Source organism: Astyanax mexicanus, chromosome 21 (genome assembly GCF_023375975.1).
Source record: "Astyanax mexicanus isolate ESR-SI-001 chromosome 21, AstMex3_surface, whole genome shotgun sequence".
In the NCBI taxonomy this organism is placed as follows: domain Eukaryota; kingdom Metazoa; phylum Chordata; class Actinopteri; order Characiformes; family Acestrorhamphidae; genus Astyanax; species Astyanax mexicanus.
In genome coordinates this window covers 24,141,926-24,167,234 of record NC_064428.1, presented here as the reverse complement: position 1 = coordinate 24,167,234, position 25,309 = coordinate 24,141,926, and the positions used below count along the sequence as shown (strand labels likewise).

Here is a 25,309-nt window from a genome sequence, read left to right as displayed (position 1 = left end):
TGTGTGTATATATGTGTATATGTGTGTGTATATGTGTGTGTGTGTGCTATTGTGTGTTGAAGGGTTGAGAAGTGATAAAGCGAGTTAGCTTTGTTAGAAACTCTAAGAAGAAGATCTGAAAGGAGGAGGAGGAGGCGGTTATGAATGTCAATGAATGGCGACTTCAGCGAATGACCTGCTTTTCCACAGATAATTAATTTACACTGTCCATCACCAGACTCATCATCATCATCATCATCATCATCATCATCATTACACTCGCCACACAGATCAGTTCACACACTTATATACAGTATCTCGCTGTGCGCTCGCGACAGGAGCGGAACAGTCAACCTGCTGCTGTTCCCAACTTTAGAATATTCACCAAAGTGTCCATGTTTTGTCCCCTTTTTTAAAAAAAGAAAAACGAACGAAAAACTCTAACTGTGCCTATAAATATTATATCACAACACAAAGACAACAAAAACAGATCTAAAACGAAAAAGAAATGAAAGAAAAAGAAGAAAAAAAGCTTTACAGAATAATAATAATAGTGATAATAATCTCTATATTTAATAAGGATACTTAATTCTACAGGAAATTGAATTTAGGCCATAGTGAATAATGAAAAAATATACAGATTGATTTTTTTTATTTTTGTTTTATTATAATCTAATTTTATTTTAAAGATTACAGCTTTAAGTGAAATAAAGTCAATTTAAAATCATGAATTATTAATTCATTAATATTCTGATTTTTGTTTGAGTCGTTTTCTCTCACTAAAATGTCCCCCGTCTCCATGTCGCACGAACACATTCATGTGATGTACAAAATAAAAGTCTTTTTTTTTTTTTTTTTAGTTTAATTCTATATACTGATGAGTACTGTAGAGTACTGTACTGCTGTACTCTTTACATTAAGTAAAGTAATACCGATACTGTAAAGTAAGAGTAAGTGGGTGTAAAAGCTTAAAAAATTTAAGCTGAAACCAAAAAACAAAACAAAACAAAAAAATAGTCTTATTATATTATATTTCCCCTTTTTCATCCCACCCCCCAACATTATTTTTTTTAAACGATAATAATACATGCTGGCCTTTTAATTCTATCTAATTGCGTATTTGTACTGGTCATTTTTATAAATAATAAACGTCCTTAAAAAGGTCCTCTTATTGGATAGACATACGTATAAAAAAACCTGTACAAAGTTTCTTCTGGTATTCACAAAGCACAGTAAAGTGTCAATGTCCAACATGCACAGGTACTGTATAAAGCTTAAAACCTTTGTGTCTGGATGTTCAATGTCCTTTGCATGAGAGTCTGCAAAACAAACTCAGACGTCGATGTATGTAGGAAGTTCCGTCGAGAATTTGACACGCGGGTGAGGCTTAATGCATTCTGCAACACAGATGAAAGAACAAAGATAAAGAAAATGAGTCAAAATATAATTTTTTTTTTATTAAAAAAATCCAATTTCTAAGAACATATTGAGCTCTATTTCAGCGATCTTGAAGCAAGACATCAACTGTGGATTGCGCAGCTTGATTTTAGGGCATGTCAGTGCATCCTTGCTATCGTAACAACGGGAAAAGTATCCCAAAAATTGTCAGTGAGCCTTATAATAATCCGGTGCGCCTTATGCACTGTATTAATTTTACCAGTCAGATTGTAATAAGCAGTATAATAAGTCACTCTGCTGAAGTGCAGTGTTATACAGGAGTTTCTGTTTAGTTCTCCAGGAGTATTAGTATTAGCCGCTAACTACGCTAAGCACTCGCTCTTTAACCATTCAGAGGTGAGTATGTCAAACTGTAGCCTGCGTGTTTTCCATGTTAAAACAAGTTACGTGGGACAACCGCTAGCTATTATCGCCCTGTCTTTGCCAGAACACTCAGGGTTTCTCAGTGTAGCACTGTTGGGCAGCATTAGCCGCTAACTGAGGTTAGTACAAGAGTTTTGACTAATCTGGAAACCTAAGCTTACTGTAAATAAATGGAAGCGGTTCACTCACCCAAATAAATAAATACAAATTTCCGGAGAGAAATCTGTGTAGATTAACATCCAGTGCTCGTTTGACTTTAAAAGAAAGTGTTTTTTTAAGAAATTCTTACCAGAGGAACATGTGAAAGAGTATTTTTAATGTTGGTTAGTTGAAATAATTTGCTGCATGAAATTCAAATAAAAATTACAAGAACGCTACCAGACCACTCTTCCACACTTTTTATGTTTAGAATAAACACATTAAAAAATACATTAAAGAGATGGTCATGCCAGGACACTGATGCTATTAATTATACTATTTTGTTTCCTCCCAACTTAGGAATGGTAGTCATTTTAGTTTAAAAGAAAAAGAAAATCTTATGGACTGCTGCTTTAATACAGAGTGTCTGGATGTCTTTTTTTTTAAGTCTTAAAATGTCTAAATCTATGTAGTTAAAAAGGCCTTTATTTGTCTTAAATCCATTTCTCAAATGTCTTATAATGCTAAAGACAGAAAATACAGTTCTGGTTTTATTTTATTTTTATTTTTTTTTGTGAGCTAAATTATTTAAGGAATGCTTTTGGGAAATATTAGTTTGACAGAAAATAGAGATTAACTATAAAGTCTGTGAATATAGTAAGTTTTTGCACCTTTTTTGACCTTTATGTTTATTGTGAAAGTGCTCTTATTCTGACTCTTAAGGGCTAAAGGGTCTTTAAAGGTATTTCCTCGTACCTGCAGATATTTTGTAACACAGAAGGATACAGAAATTCATATTGTTTTAGTATTCCATGATATATCTACCAGATTAGGTAGATTATATTAGCACAATATCATTCTGAGATACACATAGTGCCTATTGTCATATCAGGTTGGGTTTTCTTGTGAAAATTCCTAGAGTTTTTAATATATATATCGCAGGAAAACTATTGGAAAATATTGTAGTGTCTGTTTTTTTTTCTTCTAATCATTCAGCCCCACCATCTAGTAAACCGAAGTACCTTAGAACACTTTAACACTTTTCATGGTAGCAAATTTAACTACAAAACCCTGAGTTATATATTTCAAGTAGTGCAACTTTAACATCCATTGAGCTTGTTGCCCCCCCCCCCCCCCCCATGCTTAACAGTTGGTAGAAACCTCTAGCAAAATATTGCTACCAAATTCATGTCAGTTTTGATTGTATGTACTTTCTTTTTTTTTTTTTTTTTTTTTTTTTTTTACAATTTCCTCAGGCAAGATGAGCATATGGTAAGAGCTACAAAAAAACGTGTGCAACATAAAAATAAAAAAAATATTGCACACACTTGCGGATCACTGCCTCCAACATATGTCACGGGAGCAGAGACTCACCGATGGGCTGTGTGTTGACCTCGGTGTCCAGAGGCTCCGGTGAGGTGAGAAGCTCTCGCTGAGAGCTGCAGCTGGGGGTGCTCTCCGTCGGGCTCACTGGACTCCGGATCATTTCTTGCTCTTTTTCGTCCTGCATCGCCGCATAGAGGTGGAGGCCTGGGATCTTCCTTGAGGAAAGAGTTACAATGAGATACAGGGGGAAGGTAAACGTCCGGCACTAATTAGAAATGAGCAAAGCAGCTCGCCAGAGGACTGCAAACCTCAGGAGAAGAGAAGGCTCATTACTAGATGACCTAATGGCATAAAGGAAGTTCAGATTTACTACCAGGCAAAAACGTGTATTTTATTGGGCATATTAGGCAATGGTACAAATACAAATTGCAGGCTAGAAAAAGTAAGTGAAACTTTCTTTAAATGCAATGACCTGGAGACCATTTAGTTCTGTTCCCAATCTGTAGATCCTCCAAACATACAAGTGTTTGTGCTAAAAACAACTCTGAAAATCAACTATGGTCTCCCCTACAATGCAAGCTAGAAAAAGTAAGTGAAAACCTAATGGTGCTTGACAAAGTTGTTATTAATGACAGTGTATTTGTGACAGCAGACACATTGGGATGAGGCCTGCGAATGGGCAAAAGCCTGTGTTTGGGCAAAAGCCGGTGCCAGAGCAGAAGCCTGTAAATGGGCAAAAGTCTGTGAATAGGCAAAAGTCTGTGAATAGGCAAAAGCCTGTGGTTGGGCATAAGCCTGTGAATGGGCAAAAGTCTGTGAATAGGCAAAAGCCTGTGGTTGGGCAGAAGCCTGTGAATGGGCAGAAGCCTGTGGTTGGGCAGAAGCCTGTGGCTGGGCAGAAGCCTGTGGCTGGACAGAAGCCTGTGAATGGGCAGAAACCTTTGTTTGGGCAGAAGTCTGTGAATGGACAGAAGCCCAGGAACGGGCAAAAGCCCAGGAATGGGCAGAAGCCTGTGAATGGGCAGAAGCCTGTGAATGGGAAGAAGCCTGTGAATGGGCAAAAGCCTGTGAATGGGCAGAAGCCTGTGAATGGGCAGAAGCTTTTGGCTGGGAAGAAGCCCAGGAATGGGAAGAAGCCTGTGAATGGGCAGAAATCTGGTGCTGGACAGAAGCCTGTGTCTAGGCAGAAGCCTGTACCTGGGCAGATGCCTGTACCTGGGCAGAAGCCAGTGAATGGACAGATGCCTGTGAATGGGCAGAAGCCCAGGAATGGGCAGAAGCCTGTGAATTGCCAGAAGCCTGTGAATGGGCTAGACAGAAGATCAGGAATGGTAATAAGCCTGTGGCTGGGCAGAAACCTGTGCCTGGGCAGAAGCCTATGAAAGGACAGAGGCCTGTGGCTGGGCACAAGGCTGTAAGTGGTCAGAGGTATGTGAATGGGCAGAAGCCTGCATGACTAAATGATTTACCTAGCTGAGCTACTTTGGTGCTTTTTTTTATTAAGAAATAACCTTGTGGCTATCATTCCAATCGGTGTCTGCCATATCTGTTATATATCATCAGGTAGAATGAGAAATAAGTAAGACATGTTTTTTCCCTGCAGAAAAGTAAACACCTTTACTTACAATCTTACGCTATCACAGAAGTCAAAGGGCCACTCCTGAATCACAAGTCCTTTCTCTTTTATCATAAACATATTTCTACTCTGCATCAAATTAATTGCCTGTGGATAAAATCAGGTCTGATCTGTCTTTTTTTTTATTGGATTAGAAGGTGTAGAAGTTTCACAGCATGGCCGCAGGCTGCATTCTTTTCAGGACATCATCTCGAAGATTTGTATTAAAAACGATCACTATCTCTGAACAGTGGTCGAAATAAATTTATTTACGGCAGGAAAGACTTTGATAAAGCTCAGCTGTCAGTAAACTTCTTTTGTTGTGTGTTTACTTCGCGCCGTCTCCCGTTTCGTCTTTGGCTCCCTGTCTCGGCCTGCTAGATCTTGTCTTACTGTTGACCCCTCCTGCTCTTTTCGCACCCATCCGACCGGGGGTGCCGCTGTAATAATTTAACATTTCATAAAGGTCAGCTCGCGAGGCCCAAAGGGCTAAATATTGATAATGTCTGCAGCGCTGACTGACATTTCCAATTCGCTGCGAGCAACTTAGACAAAAGGAATCTGAACACCTTCCAGGAACGCGGGGTGAGAAATATCACTCGGGCGCTTTGACGGACTGTCATATTTAACTGACAGCGGCCGTCATAGTTAACAGACAGGGCGGTCGGCCTGTCTAGACGGCCTGAGGGAAGTGCACCATCCAAATTACCAGTAACCCTGTGATCTCTGAGCAGTTTAGCCTTTGATCTTGTGATGGAGGAGGTTTGAGTGTTGGCTTCAGAGGAACAGGGTTGAGGGTTATGGGGCCTAATGGAAGCAATGAAGTATCACTCCAGATATCTTTGGATTTCTATCACTCCCCTGCAGTTTAATCTGCTGGTCTAGACTGGGTTCCACTTGGATTTGTGCATACAGACTTTACATACTGATCAGTGGTGCAATTAAGTTTGGTTAAAAACAAACCAGAATTAAATAAGGACTAAAAAATGACTAAAACAATCCTGTTCACACCTGGCCTATACCATGCATCCTGGTACACTAAGGAGCATGATACATTCAGATACAATACAGTTAAATGAATAACAGTAACATAATGCCAAAATGTCGTAAAGTATTCACTTTGTACAGTAGTTCTGATCCTTGAGAACTGAATCATATGTGCAGTGGTGGACCATGCAACAAGACAATGACCCAAACATTCAATTCAAAAGTTCACCAAAAAAAAAACATTCGCATACATACTTTACACACTAATCAGTGGTGCAATAACGTGGTGCAATAACGAGTGCCATTATCAGCTAGTAATATACTGCCCCTGAAGATCTCCATATATCACTCTGACACATACAGGTAACCTAGCAACAGTGCAGCACTTACAAACCAAATAGAGCAGCTACAAACAGAGCAGCAATGGAACTATTTTCTCGTTCTCTTTAACTCAAAATCTTTCAAAATCAGTGATAATGGAACTGTGGTATAATTAAGCAATAATACACTTGAATTTCATGCTATAACATGTAATATTGGCACTGCTGTGCAGTTATAGCATGTTATAGCATGAACCTCGTATGTGTTATTGCTTAATTATCACTTTAAAGGCCTTAGCATACTTCTTGCATCATCTACACTCAATATATTTTAAATAGATGGATGAGGCTAAAGTGAAGTGAAAGTACACTAAACATGACACAAGAGCAGGTTTGGTCACATTACCTTTTAAATTTATAGATGAGGAACACAGCTAAACCCACCACCACCACCGACAGGAGCATTAGCATGGCTGAACTGCTGTGGTTCTCACTGGTGTCCACTAGGGGTGCTATATTTTGGAGAGAAAAAAAGCAACATACTAGTCAACACAATCAACCTAAAAATATGTTTGGTTAAACAGCAAAGTGCCCTTTGCTCTTTCTGATTATTCATCTTGTAAACATAACCAACAGCAAATGTTGTATTTGAAGAACTATAACTTCAAATAATAGTATAAATAATGAATAAACAAAATGAAAAAGAGACTGACCTGCAGATAACTGTGCAGCGTAGACTGTGATTTGAACCCCTGGTCTTAAGGTGAACTGGACCTGGTTCTGGTTAAGTGCTCCCAGAACTAACTCCAACAGCTAAAAGAAAAAAGAAACAACAGATTTAAATAATTGCACTGTTTAACTGGTGCAATATTAGGCCAACAACTATAACATAAAGTATTAACTCCGTACAGTAGTTCTGATTCTTTAGAACAAACAATCTTATTTACAGTGGTGGACCATGCAACATGACAATGACCCAAACATTCAATTCAAAAGTTTACCAAAAAATAATTATTCAAAAATAGACTCAGAAAAACTCAGAAACGGACAGAATGGGCTCCAAGTGGTCCAGTGGGCTAAGCGCTAACACTATGATCAGGAAATAATTGGTTTGAATCCCGTTCATGTAGCTTGCCATCAGCTGCTGGAGCCCTAAGAGAGGTTTTATGGTGTTTTTTTGGATACAATACGAGTTAGCACCTGAACATCCCTTTCAGACAGCTTCCTCTTTCGTCCACAGTTAATCCTGTTGGATGTGGTTCGTCCTTCTTGGTGGCTCTTGATACATCACAAAGACTTGCTGTCTTGGTCACAGATGCGCCAGCAAGACTTGCACCAACAATTTGTCCTCTTTTGAACTCTGGTATGTCACCCATAATGTTGTGTGCATTTCAATATTTTGAGTAAAACTGTGCTCTTACCCTGCTAATTGAATCTTCACACTCTGCTCTTACTGGTGCAATGTGCAATTAATGAAGATTGGCCACCAGGCTGCTCCAATTTAGCCATGAAACCTCCCACAATAAAATTACAGGTGTTTCAGTTTCATTGTCCAACCCCTGTATATTTTTTTCACCAGGGTTCTTGAGGTATTTTCTAATGTTGATAGCAGGTGCAAATTATATCTAGCATACATAGACAGCATTTCACAAGGACGATGTTTATTGAAACGAATCCTCTACGAATACACTTAACACTACCTCCACCTTGAGGCTACCTTGACGCCAACCTTGAGACGACTGAGCTCCTCGGTGGACGTGAAAAATGACAGATTTGCTGTTGTGCATTAAGGCTGTATCTGAGTTGTGATGTATGGCGTCTTTACAGTGCGGACGAGCTGTATTTGGAATAGCAGTTGTGTCTCGCCAGACACGGCAGTGCCTTTTGACATATATCAAGCACGTCACCTTGAGTCAGAAATAAAGATATATGAGGTGGGAGGGGAGTCGTTTTGGTCTAATATCTCTGTCTATCGCACACACACACACATACAGGGGTTGGACAATGAAACTGAAACACCTGTCATTTTAGTGTGGGAGGTTTCAAGGCTAAATTGGAGCAGCCTGGTGGCCAATCTTCATTAATTGCACATTGCACCAGTATGAGCACAGTGTGAAGAGGGATCAATTAGCAGGGTAAGAGCATAGTTTTGCTCTAAATATTGCAATGCACACAACATTATGGGTGACATACCAGAGTTCAAAAGAGGACAAACTGTTGGTGCACGTCTTGCTGGAGCATCTGTGACCGAGACAGCAAGTCTTTGTGATGTATCAAGAGCCACGGTATCCAGGGTAATGTCAGCAAAACCACCAAGAAGGACCAATCACATCCAACAGGATTAACTGTGGACACTGTAAGAGATAGCTGTCTGAAAGGGATGTTAGGGTGCTAACCCGGATTGTATCTAAAAAACATAAAACCACGGCTGTCCAAATCACGGCAGAATTTAATGTGCACCTCGACTCTCCTGTTTCCACCAGAACTGTCTGTCGAGACAATTAATTATTGTGGTCTAAAACCAGGTGTTTCAGTTTCATCGTCCAAACCCTTGTACATACAGAGCCGATGATACTTGCTCAAGCTGAAAGCCTAAACTGTGGTGTTGTTTCATTTAGAAAGGAACCATCTTTTTCTTTAAATTATAGATATATATATATATTTTTATTACAATACCTGTTACTTAAGCTTTGTTTACTCCACTCCAATCAGGAGTGACCTTTTATCAAAGGTTGAAAGTTGAAGGAAGTGTGCACAGTCTACCAAAAGCTCCATTAATACCTTTTTCACAGCCTTCATATTTTATTCCCATTCCAAGCTTCATTAATTGTCTCTGCTTCATTTACCAATTGAATCTTAATGTGACTCATTTTGCATAACCCTCTCCCTCTCTCTCTCTCTCTCTCTCTCTCTCTCTCTCTCTCTCTCTCTCTTTTCTCTCTCCCTCCGCCACTCTATGCGTCTTGCCTGCTTAAAACGAGACCATTCCTTGAATAATTACTTTTCTCATGCTGTGTACCGAGGTCAGTAAATCTATTCGAAATTTTAATAAGGTTATCCTCATATCCTACTCCCTACATGGCAGCTCTGAATGAAGATTTATATTATGTGGAAGGTGCATTTTCCCCTCACCGATCAATGAACAGCCAGGTCCATTACCCTGTGTAAAAGTGGCGGAAACAGGCCACGTTTACATGCAGCCAGATAATCCGTTAATAATCCAGCTAACAGCGCAAGGCTATTCTGGCTATTGAAGCTGTTCTGAATACAATTTACAATGTCGGACTATACAAGGTGTATAATTCTTTTTTAAAATAATCCATTAAGTACAGCTCTTTTGCTATTTACAGGTATAAGTTTGAGTAAAAAGAACATTGTTGTTTTATTCTATAAACTAGAGACAACATTTCTCCCAAATTCCAAATAAACAAAAATTGTCATTTAGAGCATTTATTTGCAGAAAATGTGAAATGGCTGAAATAACATAAAAAGCTTTCAGACCTCAAATAATGCAAAGAAAACAAAATCAATATTTGGTGGAATAACCCTGGTTTTTAATCACAGTTTTCATGCATCTTGGAATCTTCTCCACCACCAGTCTTACACACTGCTTTTAGACAATTTTATGCCACTCCTTATGCAACAATTCAAGCAGTTCAACTTGGTTTGATGGCTTGTCTCTTATTTTTTCCAGAGTTGTATATCATGGGAAATAGGATTTTTTCTTTTGCTAAAAACAGAAAAAAGTAGTCCCCTGATGTGATAATTAGGATAATTAGGAAATGGCTGAAATAACAAACAATAATAACCTGGTTTTTAATCTGTTTTCATGCATCTTGGCATGTTCTCCTCCACCAGTCTTACACACTGCTTTTGGATAACTTTATGCCTGCACTCCTGGTGCAAAAATTCAAGCAGTTCAGTTTGTTTGATGGCTTGTGATCATCCATCTTCCTCTTGATTATATTCCAAGGGGTTTTCAATTTAGTAAAATTAAAGAAACCCATCATTTTCAGTGGCCAGATAATCCGTTAATAATCAGACTAATAGCACAAGGCTATTCTGGCTATTGAGGCTGTTCTGAATACAATTTCTTTTCTTTTTCTTTGGACTTTAGAAGGTGTATAATTCTTTAAATAATCCTTTAAATACAGTTATTTTGCTATTCATAGGTATATGTTTAAGTAAAATGAACATTGTTGTTTTATTCTATATATTATTTTCAACATTTCTCCCAAATTAGGGCATTTATTTGCAGAAAATAAGAAATGGCTGAAATAACAAAAAAAGATGCAGAGCTTTCAGACCTCAAATAATGCAAAGAAAACAAGTTAATATTTGGTGGAATAACCCTGGTGTTTAATCACATGCATATTGGCATGTTCTCATCCACCAGTCTTACACACTGCTTTTGGATAACTTTATGCCACTTCTGGTGCAAAAATTCAAGCAGCTCAGCTTGGTTTGGTTTGATGGTTGTGATCATCCATCTTCCTCTTGATTATATTCCAGAGGCCATCAAACCAAGCTGAACTGCTTGAATTTTTGCACCAGGAGTATAAGGCATAAAGTTATCCAAAAGCAGTGTGTAAGACAGGTGAAGGGGAACAGGCCAAGATGCATGTTTAAAAAACAGGGTTATTCCACCAAATACTGATTTCTGAACTCTGCAGCCATTTCTCATTTTCTGTAAGTAAATGCTCTAAATGACAATATTTTCATTTGGAATTTTGAAGAAATGTTGTCTGTAGTTTATAGAATAAAACAGTAATATTCATTTTACTCAAACATAAGCCTATAAATAGCAAAATCAGAGAAAGTACTACTAGTAGTAATAATAATAATAATGCATTAGTATGCTCAGTGCATCATCTAGTGGGCTGTACTGAAACACCCCTGCATTACATTTTAATGTCATCCATTATTTTTCAGGTTCAGGAGGGCTAGTTGGGAAATAGGGCACATATTACTAATGACACACACTCTGCACCCCCCTCACACACACACACACACACACACACACACACACACACACACACACACACACACACACACACACACACACACACACTCCAGAGAACAAACAGATGCTGCTGCTTTTTAATATAGAGAATGTTGTGTTATATTCCATCATGCTGTCGTGTTCAGAGAGGGCACACGCTGAACTGCATGCAATAAAAAAACAAACAGTACACTGCCCTCTGCTTTAAAAATATATATTAAGCACCTAAATCACTTGATTACGTCTGGAGCCGGAGTGGATTCGGTGCATCAGCATCGATTTGAATTGTGGATGGCTTTAAAACAGCCAGAATAAAATACAATAAAGTCCTCAATGTTTTGTACTTCAAGTTCCCTTCTTACATAACTGACATGCTGCGTTTCTGCTAACTGCTTGATTGAGCAGAAGTGTGTGTGTGTGTGTGTGTGTGTGTGTGTGTGTGCGCGTGTGTGTGCGTGTGTGTGTGTGTGTGTGTGTGTGTGTGTGTGTGTTTCTGTCTAATGCATTTTGCTAAAAGCTCCACAGCCCAACATTGACACCTGCTGGAGGAAGACTGTAATTCTCTGTACTTCTCTGTAATTCTCTATAATTCTGATGAGCTCTAACGCTTGGTCCTATCTGTAGAGGTTTATTATTGCTTTCATGTCCTCACGAGGGGAGTTATGACACATTCACAAGCAGTGAATAACACATTTATAAAGCAATACTTATGTCAATTTATGAACAGCTTATACTAGTACTTTCAACCTGATATTACATATTTTTTTATGACAGAAATGTTCTTATGAATAGATATCAAAAGCCATTGTACTATTATACAATATGTTCACACTTAAAAATGATGAGTTTTTTTTTTTATTTTACCAAATTGAAAACCTCTGGAATATAATCAAGAGGAAGATGGATGATCACAAGCAATTAAACCAAACCAAGCTGAACTGCTTGAATTTCTTTGAACCAGGAGTGTCATAAAGCAGTGTGTAAGACTGGTGGAGGAGAACATGCCAAGATGCATGAAAATTGTGATTAAAAACCAGGGTTATTCCACCAAAATATTGATTTCTGATCACTTAAAACTTTATGAGTATGAATTTGTTTTCTTTGCATTATTTGAGGTCTGAAAGCTCTGCATTTTTTTTGTTATTTCAGCCATTTCTCATTTTCTGCAAATAAATGCTGTAAATGACAATATTTTTATTTGGAATTTGGGAGAAATGTTGTCTGTAGTTTATAGAATAAAACAAAAATGTTCATTTTACTCAAATATATACCTATAAATAGCAAAATCAGATGATTTTCTGATTGTCAGACTGATTGTCCCACACATTCAGCTGCTAGTCAGCTAGTCACCACCTCTTTTTGAACTGCTGCTGATGCAGCATTGCAGAGTAGCAGCACAGCGTGTTTTGGAGGAAAGCGCAGCGAATCAGTTCTGATACATCAGCTCACAGATGCCTTGTTCTGATCGACATCACCCTCTGGAGTGATGTGGGAAGAGGGCGCCATCTACCATCTACCCACCCAGAGAGAGCAAGGCCAATTGCGCCCTCTTTTAGGGCTTCGGCAGCTGATGGCAAGCTGCATGACTGGAATTCGAACCAGCGATCTCCCGATCATAGACCACTGGACCTAATGCATTATTATTATAGGATTCATAGGAAGTGTTACCATCATACCTTAACCTTTACTTGTAAGTATATTTCTTCAACAGGATTATTTGTCTTATATACATATATACGTATTTGTGTCTATTTTTTCTTATATTTAATTTATCTTATCACTTAAAACAATTAAACCAATTGGTTTGTTAAGAGCCACAGTACCAAACAACATGCAGCACAAATCTGCTCAGAATTAATTCTCAACCACATGAGAAGAACAGAATAATAATAGTCCATATCTCTGTTGTGTGAGAAGCAAATGAAGGGGGGTGGGGTTTGTGGTGGGTACCTGATCTAAATGTGCCGCTGTTTTCTCTGGTTTGCCTTCTGTGATTTCTTTATCTGGCAACAAGAAGAATTCAGCGGCTGTGGGCAGTCCTGGCAACACCGTGACCAATAGCTGATCTGGACTTACGTCAGTGGCCTATGAAACAGAACAAAAGGAGGGGTTTTCATCAGTAAAGAAATCAATATTATAGATAGATAGATAGATAGATAGACAGACAGACAGACAGACAGACAGACAGACAGACAGATAGATAGATAGATAGATAGATAGATAGATTCTTTATTGTCCTCAGAAGAGTACATTTGTTTTCACAACCTGTACCATAGTATACATACTGCTTAGACATACAAGGTAACTTACATTAAATAGATTACAGTAAACGAGAAAAGCAATTTGATTGATGATTTAATGATTTTTAAACAATTAGAAACAAAACCAACCATTCAAGAGAAATATATGTCCTACTTTCATTCATGTTTTAAAAAGTAGATCAGAGATTTACAGTACCGGTTAAAAGCCCATCAAAAATGTTATGATGAAACTGGCACTCATCAGGAGCTAGTTTGCATTGCTTTTAGTGGTGTATTAAAAGTCATGGTGCAAAAAGGGTTAATTTACCATGTTTTAAGCAATTATTAGAAAGCAAAGAAACATTTTTCAAAATATGCAAATAATTTTGTGTTCTATAAAACAACAAAATAAAACAAAGAAACAGGTATTTTAACAAAGACTCAGATTGACATAGATTATAGTAGATTGTAAGTTCTAAAATGACAGAAAAAGCTGAAGAACAACAAGAATGAATTATGATGCAATGAACATTCAGACCTCATTCCACCAAATTTCAAAGCTAAAAATAAATCTTCAAACCACAGATAACGAATACATAATAAGGTAAATAGATATTTATCATCTATTAAAAGTCTTACTTTTTTTTACAAAGTTCTTGCAGTGCAGCATTCAATGAAATGTATAAGCATCCATTTTAACGTTTGGTTTACACTGGATTAAATTATAGACAGTGTGTACAAATGAAAAAATATAGACATTCAAATATAGACATTCGTCCTCCTGGACAAATGGGCGAATTCACGCATGAACTTGACATGCTACTGTCTTCTATCCCTGAGCAAGATTGTCCCATGCTCATTCTAGGGGATATGAACATCCACCATGACAGTACCAGCTTCACAGACTTCCTATCCCTCATGCAGTCTTTCGAACTGGAGCAGGTCCCCAGCCCCCAACACATAAAGCTGGCAAACATCTAGACCTGATCTTCACTCGTAACTGTGACACCGACTCTCTAACTGTCACTCCTTTGCACGTCTCAGATCACTACTTTATGAAACTCAATGTTCATATTTCAAATAAACCCACAGCTACTCCTACTATGGTCTCGTTCCGCCGAAATCTTCGAGATCTCTCAGCAGACCAGTACTCCTCGCTGGTGACTGACATTATGCCTCCACCAGGCTCATTTTCATCACTCAATGTAAATGATGCCACTGACACTCTCTGCTCCACACTAAGCTCCTTTTTGGACAACTTCTGTCCTCTTACATCTCGAGCCATTAGCTCAAACAAACCGCAGCCATGGCTTAAAAATGACACACTCAGGGAACTACGCTCCAAACTCCGAGCTGCCGAAAGAAAATGGCAAAAAACCCAAAAACAAGCAGACCTAAAAAATTACCAACTACTCCTGGCTTCTTTTTCAGCCAACCTCACTACTGCTAAAGCTGAATTTTATCACAATAAATTCAGCTCCCTCACAGACTCCCGGAAACTATTTGCTACATTTAAATCACTACTCAACCCTCCGCCTCCTCCTCCGGCTACATGCCTTACGGCTGAAACACTTGCCTCATTCTTTACTGGCAAAGTGGCGGCCATCAGCAACCAGTTTACTGATGCACAATGCAGCAGTCCTACTGCATCCTCTACTGCCCGGTGTCCCTCCACCGAAGGCGTTGCTTTCTCCTCATTCACTCCTCTCACTGAGAACGAGACACTGGCTCTCCTAACACGTAGCCGTCCTACTACGTGTCCTCTTGACCCAATTCCTTCAAACCTACTGCAAACTATCGCACCTGCAATCATTCCGGCTATCACTCACACGATCAATGCCTCCTTAACTTCTGGTGTATTCCCCACTGCTTTCAAACAAGCACATGTGACGCCTTCTCTCAACCCCGCCCAGGTTGACAACTACAGACCGGTCTCACTGCTACCCTTTCTCTCTAAAACACTAGAAAGAGCAGTTTTAAATCAGGTCTCTGGCTTCCTCTCCCAGAATGACCTTCTGGACCAGAACCAATCTGGGTTCAAAAAAAGACATTCTACCGAGACGGCTCTGTTGTCTGTGACTGAAGCGTTGAAAACTGCCAGAGCTGCAGGTCAGTCCTCAGTGCTCATTCTGCTGGACCTCTTGGCCGCATTTGACACAGTCAACCATGACTTTCTCCTAACTATACTCTCAAACATGGGGATCGCAGATAATGTGCTGTCATGGTTCAGATCATACCTCACTGGGCGCTCGTTCAAGGTGTCGTGGCAAGGACAGCTGTCCTCAGCCCGCTCCTTATCCACTGGGGTTCCCCAAGGTTCGGTACTGGGACCCCTTCTCTTCTCCATATACACCACCTCTCTTGGGCAGGTTATCCGCTCACACGGATTTTCCTACCATTGCTTTGCTGATGACACCCAGCTATACCTGTCGTTCTCACCTGAAGATCACTCAATCTCTGCACGGATTTCGCAGTGTCTCTCTGACATATCCTCATGGATGAAGGAGCATCACCTTCAATTAAATCTCTCAAAGACTGAACTTCTGGTTATACCAGCAAAACCATCTTTTCAACACAACCTCTCTATAAGTATCGACTCTCTCTCTCTCTCACCGACAAAGGTTGCTAGGAACCTGGGTGTTATGGTTGATGACCAACTCTCCTTCACGCACCATGTGGCCTCAGTTGCTCGGTCCTGCCGCTTTGCGCTCTATAACATCCGAAAAATTAGACCGTTCCTGACGCAACAGGCCACCCAACTCCTGGTGCAAGCGGTCGTCATCTCACGCCTCGACTACTGCAATGCCCTGCTAACTGGCCTCCCGGCCTGTGTAGTAAAACCACTCCAGATGATCCAGAACGCAGCAGCACGTCTGGTCTTCAACCAGCCAAAACGGGCACATGTCACCCCGCTGCTCATTGAGCTCCATTGGCTACCAGTTGATGCTCGCATCAAATTCAAAACTCTTACAATTGCCTACAAGGTGATGTCAGAACAGGCTCCTTCCTACCTGCACTCGCTCCTGAAGGCTTACGCTACCTCCCGGCCGCTGCGCTCCTCCAGTGAACGTCGCCTCACTTTGCCAAACATTCACACAAAGCAATCCAGACTGTTCTCATACAGAGTTCCCCAGTGGTGGAACAAACTACCTTCCACTACCAGATCAGGAGAATCTCTCACTATCTTTAAGAAACTCCTGAAGACAGAGCTCTTCAAAGAGCACTTACTCTCTTAACACCTCTAACACACTAACTACTTCTAACCCCATTTCCTTCTTCCTCTTCTCTACTCCTCTATCCTATTATTCCCCTTTGTCCTCCTTTTATCCCTATCCAAAGATGTTTTTCCTTTAAACTTATTTTACATTGTACTTGACTATTGTAAGTCGCTTTGGACAAAAGCGTCTGCCAAATGTAATGTAATGTAAAAAAAAAAAAAAAAAAAAGCAGGCTAATCCCAGTTAAATCACAGATTCTAAATTACTACAGTATATTCAGAAAGTTATTACTATGAGACATTTCTCATACTAAAACAGTAGTAGATTAGTCCATCATCAACATATAATCTACGTATTACCTGGTTTATTTGATATGCTTTGCTTGTGTCGTACTAATATCTCTTACACGTTTGAGTCATGAAATATGAAGGTCCTCCAGCAGGAACATGGAAAGCCATTATCCGGGCCTGAGATTACTATTAGCACATCATCATGTGGCCCGCTGTTATTTCACTGATATAATAGAGGCAGTGAAGCAATTACAGCAGACTGTAGACATTAGGTTCAGGTCAAATCACAAGGTTAGAGCACGGCTACCGACCTTCTGCACGGCCCCATGTGCTCGGTTGAAAACTCATTAGCCGCGTTATGACTCAGCCGGTGGAGCGTGGCACACATATGGCCGACACGACTACGGCGGGTTTCGGGTCCGGGAGCTTTCTTGGCTCTCCGCGACTTCTTCATACTTTCGGCATATGTAACGACGCATATTGGATGTTTCTGCATTTCAAGGTGATGACATCTTGGAGAAGGGAAAGACAGCTTGCGGGAGAAGTGTTACGTAACTCGGTGCTGCAATAACAGACAGGGTGAGAGCTGAGAATCCGGCATTGTGGCAAGTGAGTCAAGATCCTGCCAATTAAAAGCAGCGTGAGATCCTGGAGCCATGCTCTGCTGGTTTAGGGTTTCGCGGGTTAACCAAGGGACACATCAAAGGAGATATAGCATAGTTTTTCTGCACATGCTTGTGAATATTGGGGAGATTCTGAGAATCCTGTTGCTTAATAAGTCAGACTTTACAGCGGCATAAAAAAAAAAAGTTTAGGCACCCCTGATCATTTTCATAATTGAAAATATTTATAAATCATTGGTTGTTCTGGTCAGAAACTGATATAGGATTTACAGAAAGTGTGCAATAATTCGTTAAACAAAATTTATAAACAAAATTATAAATTTGGCAAAGGGTGAAAAAATTGCATCAATGTTTAGAGCCGATCCAAACAACCAATGATTTATAAATAAAAATTATGAAAATGATCAGGGGTGCCCGAACTGTTTCATGCAATACATATATAGCAGATGAACACAGTGATATTTGAGAAGAGAAATGAAGTTTAAAGGATTTGCAAATAAAGTAAAGTGTGCAATAATTTCTAAAAACAAAATTAGGCATGCGCATAAATTTGAGCACCCCAACAGAAAAAAATGGACATTGATATTTAGTAGATCCTCCATTTGCAGAAATAACAGCCTCTAAAGTGTGAGAGTCTGGCCTCTGGTTGAAGGTATTTTGGACCATTCTTCTTTACAAAACGTCCCCAGTTCAGACAGGTTTGATGGTTTCCACACCACAGATATTCAATAATATTCAGGTCTGAGGACTGAAATGATCTGAGACTATCATTCCAGAACGTTGTACTTGTTCCTCTGCATGAATGCCTTAGTAGATTTTGAGCAGTTTTTAGTGTTTAGGGTCGTTGTCTTGTTGAAGGATCCAGCCCCGGCGCTTTAACTTCAACTTTCTCACTGATTCTTGAACATTGTTTTCAAGAATCTGCTGATATTGACTGGAATCCATGTGACCCTCAACTTTAACAAGATTCCCAATACCTGCAGATACCAATCTTCAAATACCAATTGCCTTTGGGTATGATCTGTTGAAAGTGACACCAATTAGAGCTTAGATTCTCTGCCCGAACCGAACTCAGGGCTGGATCAGGCTGATATTTACCATTTTCTATTTTTAAACCATGTTAAATTATATTAGAGTAAAGAAAAGACATCATTCAGTCATCATTCTTGTAGACTAATTTACCGATGTTTAGGCCTGTGGATAATTGTTCGCATTGTTTATGTTTTAATCTTTCGGAGATCTGATTTAATCTAATTAAATATTTCACTTAAATAATAGGTCTATGCTTCTTCAGTGTTGCAATGTTAATTATCATCATTCTGAACAGATTTAGCTCGTTCAGACAGCCTGAAAATGTTTTTAAACAGCTCAGTTTTAACACTCTACTAGAGTTCTACAGGGTTCTTGCTCTATTATATAAGTCAAATTTAATGCTTTTTAAGGCCTTTTTTAAGACCTCAATAAATATAATTTAAGGCCCAAAAATGTAGATATTACTTCTTATATAAAAAATTGTAGATTGTATTAAAAAATTAAAACGTAACGTTTTCCATTTGTTATCAATTTTGTTTTTCAATTTTGAAAAGTTCCATTATGATGCAGAACATGTTAGCATGTTAGCTAGCTCACTGCTAATGCTAGCTAGCTCTCCGCTAACCTTAGTTTTCTTCCCGGTAATGTAGCTGATTTTCCACTAAAAGTAGTAAGTTAGCTAGCTTGCTGCTAATGTTAGCTAGCTCTATGCTAACCTTAGTTCTCTCCCCAGTAACTCGCCACTTATGCTACTATGTGCCCTTTCCACTGGCACTAAACGCACCATGTAAAAATGTAATACCTATACATTTACAGTAAATTTAAGACAATTAAAGAATCTAATTATTATTATTATTATTATTAATACATTAAGATTTCAATTTAAGACATTTTAAGACTTTTTAAGGACCTGCGGGATCTTGGTAATGCATCATCATGCAGAGCTTCTATAATGTTCTGTATCGTCTCTAAAATGAAATGTAAAATGTGCTAGGCATGTTCATTTTACGAATTATTGGTTAAATTGCAGGAAGTTGCAATAAAATTTAAATTCTAAAAGCTACATTTATTAGCTGATACCAATATATACAGTAGATGGCTGATCAATCCTTCCTTATTTATTCTAATAGAGAAATTTAGTCAACACTAATTACAGCCTGAAAGGTCATTGAGTTCAATTGCATAAAAAAAAAAAAACTAGAAAAAAAAACACTCATTAATGATATTCATGATTGCAAAAACAAATCGATTCCTATAAAAAATAAATGAATATGAATTACATAAGAATACGAAACAAAGTAGCCTTCAATTTGTAAGAAACCTTTACTTGATGTACATATATTTTTCACGTTAAGGTTCTTTACACTCAATTTTAAACTCAAAAAATAGGTCTTCTATGGGTTCTATCATAAGTCTATCAAAAAAATCAATCGTAGAACATCTATTTTAAAAGTGAAGGGCTAAAATCAATCTTATCACCGCAAGTAACCTCTAGAATCACGAAAAAATGTGATTTTTCATTCCCGAAACGTAACATCCAGTATCTCAGGCCATTCCCATGATGCAGTTTCTAACCATGCCTTGAAATGTCCATTTCATGTGAAGCTCTGTCTACGTGCACCGACTGATTCATGGCATCGACGCCCTGCCCACTGCTCGCCCTCGTTGGTCAGATAAAAAATGGCCGTGAACTTGTCGAGCAGAGTTCAGGAACTCAATCTGAGATGGACTTCAGGTGTACAGTAGTCACTGGAGCCCATTTGTCACGTAGCATCATAAAGCACCTCCTTCCTATGGCTGGTAAAGTCACATAAGGTTTATCAAAAGGGAGGGAAAAAAAAGAACCTGTTTTTGGAAGAACATGATGTTTTTATTGCTAAAGCGTGGCAGATCCAGGGTCAGGGAACAAGCTTTCAAGATGAAATACGGAAGTCTTGAACTGGTCATATGTACAATATATTAATACAATCTTTTTTTTTAGGTTGACCAGGTTCATACACAGAAATGTATGTTTTCTTCCATAGTATTGGAGTCTATAGTTAGCTCACTTGCTCAGCTAGCCTCTATTACAGCTACACAGAGTGTCATAAAGCTTAAGCACTGTCCAATAATATCCAAAGTAGCAACATATACTTGAATATGAATTTTACAAGGCCACAGGACCCTGCAGTTCAACCACTAAATCATAAATTGAACATGCCTCATAAGGGAGACATTACTAACGAGATAGCCCTCTTGAAAGAACATCTCTTAGCTTAGTACATTACAATTTTCAGCTCTGGAAAAAAAAAAAAAATTAAGAGACCACTTCAGTTTCTGAATCAGTTTCTCTGATTTTGTTATTTATAGGTATATGTTTGAGTAAATTAAACAATGTTGTTTTATTCTATAAACTACCGACAAAGTTTCTCCCGAATTCCAAATAAAAATATTGCCTTTTAGAGAATTTATTTGCAGAAAATGAGAAATGGCTAAAATAACAACAACAACAACAACAAAAAAAAATACAGAGCTTTTTTTTTCAGACTTCAAATAATGTAAGGAAAACAGGTTCATATTCATAAAGTTTTAAGAGTTCAGAAATCAATATTTGGTGGAATAACCCTGTTGTTTTTTAATCACAGTTTTAAACATGCATCTTTGCATGTTCTCCTCCACCAGTCTTACACACTGCTTTTGGATGGATAACTTTACGCCACTTCTGGTGCAAAAATTCAAGCAGTTCAGCTTGGTTTGATGGCTTGTGATCATCCATCGTCCTCTTGATTATATTCCAGATGTTTTCAATTTGGTAAAATCAAGGAAACTCATCATTTTTAAGTGGTCTCTCATTACTTTCCAGAGCTGTATTTATCAGGCTTGGTTTAAACGCATAACCTTGGTGCTGTGGGTAGAGTTGGGTCTTTGATGTTTTTTGATTATATTTCTGTTCAGACCAAAGTTTAAGACCCAAATAAGGAAATAAATCTCAATGCTCAGCCAGAAAAAAAAGAGTATAACAATCAACTCACTTGGACCATTGAGTTTTTGATGACTCTGCTGACGTCCAGCCTCCACTCAGCCACATCAGGGTTATGGTCGTCCAGATTGGAGGAAAAGGCTAAAAGATGAGACTTGAAATATTCTGGGGGAAAAGGAAGAATAACAGATAGTTAATTTGAAATATTAAAATATAATTAAATCAAATTAGAAAACTGGAAAAGTGAATGCTAAAAAAGATTTATAAACAGTTTTAGTAAAGGGAGGCACTAAGGGACAATGATTGTGTGTTTAATATAAGGCTGCGTAATAGTTGATAGATGAATAGTACACTGTTGCGAAGAAGAAAAGAATTAGAGAACTGACAGGTGATGATAAGCAGTAATAAAGTCATTGATTAGATGAGAAAATAAAAATGCAATCTTAATCCCACCCTACAGCAAACCAAACTACATGACGTATCAAGGCTGCTCTGCTTGCGTATCGTGTTGTATTCTCTTTGAGCTTCGTATAGGGAGAGTACGGGTTTATTTCCAGGGGCGAGGGAGTGTATGTATATGTGTGTGAGAGGGTGAGAGAGAGAGAGAAAGAGAAAGAGAGAGAGAAAGATAGAGATAGAAAGAGAGAGGTACAGAGGAAGGAGTAAAAGCACAAGACCGCCGCGAGAATTCCCATGTTAGCTAGCTGTCAGCAAAGAGCCACTCACCGTGGATGGCGATGGTTTTCCTGTCTTGCAGGATGGTATTCCCAGCTGCCACCTGCACGGTGACGATGTTTACACCCTCCCGCGGGAACGTGAACGCCACACTTCCCTCCAGTGTGATTACCGGCTGAGGTTATGTAAGCAAGGGTGAGAGAAAAAGACATAGATAGAGATTGACAGGAAAAAAGAGTGAGGGCTGCATCCCAGGAGAATCGCTTGTCAGTGCGGCTCGCGACAAAATGGCTACATTTATTTATATGGTACGACACCCCAGAGAAAACACACACTGACGCGTATACGTCCATATATATATATATACACACACATGCAAAAAAAACTATTATAGAATATTCCCATGTCCAATTTTCTGATGTACATACTTCATATTGTTGACTGATGTTGAGAAACCAAGAGAAGAAGTCAAGCAAAGTTCTAGTTTCAGTGCTCTACTAAACACACCTAGTGTGTTATTCTATTCTATTTAATGTTCTTAGATATATAAATAGAAGAGATACAGTATATACAGGTGCATCTCGAAAAATAAGAATATCATTATTTCAGCAATTCAGTAAAAAAAAAATTGAAACTCATGTATTATATAGATGTATCACACACAGAGAGATCTATTTAAGTGTTTATTAATTTTATTGTTGATAAATAAGAATGAAAATCACTCCAATGAAAGTCCCCATCTCAGAAAATGTGGCTACGTTCACATTACCAGGCTGAAGTGACTCAAATCATATTCTTTGCTCAATGTGGCTCAGATCTGATTTTTTTTTTTTTTATTGGCTGTGTGAACGTGCCAAATCCGATTTTTTCAATTCAGATTTGAGTCACTTTCATGCGTGGTCCTAAATCGGATACGTATTCATGCGTCTTTTTGCTTTTTGCTTTCTCAGAAAATGTGGCTATGTTCACATTACCAGGCTGAAGTGCCTCAAATCTTATTCTTTGCTCAATGTGGCTCAGATCTGATTTTTTTTTTTTTTTTACTGGCTGTGTGAACGTGCCAAATCCGATTTTTTTCAATTCAGATTTGAGTCACTTTCATATGTGGTCCTAAATCGGACAGGTATTCATGCGTCTTTTTGCTTTTATACATGCGCTATGTGCTCTTCTCTCGTACCCACACTCTATCTCTAGCTGGAAAAACAGCAAAAGCAAGCAGCCTCCACATATGAGCTGCTAACGCATCCATTTCCCTTTATAAAGCTACGAGTCTCTCGTCTCTCAAATATGATGTTTTTTTTTTGTTGATGTTGTTGTTGAAAAAGGCAAGCTTTACACATGCATCAATGTGCGAATGTGAGATTGGTTCAACAATAAAATAAATAAACGTTTAAAATAGATCACTCTGTTTGTGATACATCTATATAATATATGAGTTTCACATTTTGAACTGAATAACTGAAATAAAGTAACTTTTCAATGATATTCAAATTCTTTTTTACGGACTTGAGCCATGAAGTTGTCTATGCAGCAAAGTGCACTAGGTATCAGATGTTGATATTGGGGTCTCATTGGCAAGTATATGTATGAGTATTACCATTAGCATGTTATCAGGCCTGATACAGATAAGTGTCAAGTTCTTTTAATTTGATAAAATTTTGAGTAAAAAACAAATAAGCAGGCCTGGTTCCTCCTTTGTTTCTTAAGCCTGGAGGTACAACTAGACCAATAGCATTTTTTGTTCCTGAAAAAAATTAACATTTTGACAGGAATGGGTTGAAAAAGAGGCTTGAATGGGAAAAGGGTTGCTACTCTTTCACTCTTCCACTCCTCTTCTCCTCTACTCCCTCCACCTCTTAAAATCCCGCCTCTCAGCCTCACAAAGACACAAGAAGTGTGTGATGCACCAAGGGCTGTGAGAGAGAATACAGTACCTCCGAGTTGTTCCCAAACCACCAGATGTAGGTGACGGTTCCCACTTGGCTCGGCCACAGAACCGCTGTCAAGTTGACTTCCTTATTTTTCACCGCCACAAAAGGAGCAGAAAGATGGATATACTCCAGCTGACCTAGTGTGAAGAAGAAGAAAAAAAAAGAAAATATGTGTGAGGCAGATAAAATAAAGCCAGAGATAGAAAACAGGAGGGGAAAAAGAAACTCAAAAGAGTTTTTTAACCCTTACAACCCTACGACGCATTGTTTTACGTCCAAAATCGCACCTTGTGTTTTCAGCTTAATTACTCAGGAATCCCTTCACACATCAACATATCACCATATATGGATAGAAAGGGTGGAACTTACTCCTTCTAAAAATAGCAATCACATCCCAGTGCGGTAAAGCTAAATCTACAAGAAACCCATTAAGAAAACACCTAAAAAGTGAGATCTCCTTCCAAGTTCCTTGTTCTATTCTTCCATTATAACTCTATTTATTTGCTCAAAACACAAAATCAGCTGTATTTACATTCTTACATTCACTCTCGGGTCTCTGAGTAAATCACATGACGTCATCATCCTTGCCACTGATTCCTCAAAGTGTTGAAAAAAAGGACCTTCTCCACAAAAAAAAAAGTGCAATTGGCTTTTCCCAAACCATATTACTTATTATTTAGTGCTTCATACATATTTATATGATGTTTCAAACCAATTAATATCAGTAAATGACTCAAAAGTGTCCACAGAAACTTTACTCAAACTAAAGCTAGGTATGGTGTGCGCACTGCTTTATATAGTTTTTAGTATTTTACTTGCACATTTTTACTAAGTAGTTATTTTGCACTAAACATTTTAAATTATTTAGACTAAAAAGTTGACATTTTTGTATATAGTTGTCTTTGTGTCTGCTAGAAAAAAGTATTTTTCTCATCATTTTGTGGAATAACTCTCTATTCTATAGCTATTATAATATTTATTGTTATTATAAGCAGCTGAAAATTTATATCTAGTATAGTAAATCAGTTTTTTTTATTAGTTGGAATTTTATTGGATATATTGGCCCTGGTTAAAATACTGAAAGGTATAGGCTGCTCTGAGTATCAGGTTTTTATTTAGTAATCTACATGTATCCTAGAGGTGTGATTATCAA

At 38.4% G+C, this 25,309-nt stretch overlaps 1 protein-coding gene across 2 annotated transcripts in view; it reads right to left on the bottom strand.

The window, feature by feature from the left end:
• Window positions 1-229: 229 nt before the first annotated feature.
• The window catches only part of LOC103033078 (VPS10 domain-containing receptor SorCS1), a 389,355-nt gene continuing 364,275 nt past the window's right edge, over window positions 230-25,309 (bottom strand). Inside the window, exons 20-27 of one of the 2 annotated variants that reach the window (XM_049469578.1) lie at window positions 24,160-24,293; window positions 22,277-22,400; window positions 21,603-21,715; window positions 13,139-13,273; window positions 6,900-6,999; window positions 6,593-6,698; window positions 3,313-3,479; window positions 230-1,376 (exon numbers count right to left, since the gene is read on the bottom strand). In XM_049469578.1, coding sequence (XP_049325535.1) covers window positions 1,312-1,376; window positions 3,313-3,479; window positions 6,593-6,698; window positions 6,900-6,999; window positions 13,139-13,273; window positions 21,603-21,715; window positions 22,277-22,400; window positions 24,160-24,293 — 944 coding nt within the window. In that variant the 3' untranslated portion in view covers window positions 230-1,311. Of the gene's footprint in view, window positions 1,377-3,312; window positions 3,480-6,592; window positions 6,699-6,899; window positions 7,000-13,138; window positions 13,274-21,602; window positions 21,716-22,276; window positions 22,401-24,159; window positions 24,294-25,309 lie in introns of those variants that run through there. The other variant, XM_049469579.1, reaches the window with a different exon arrangement.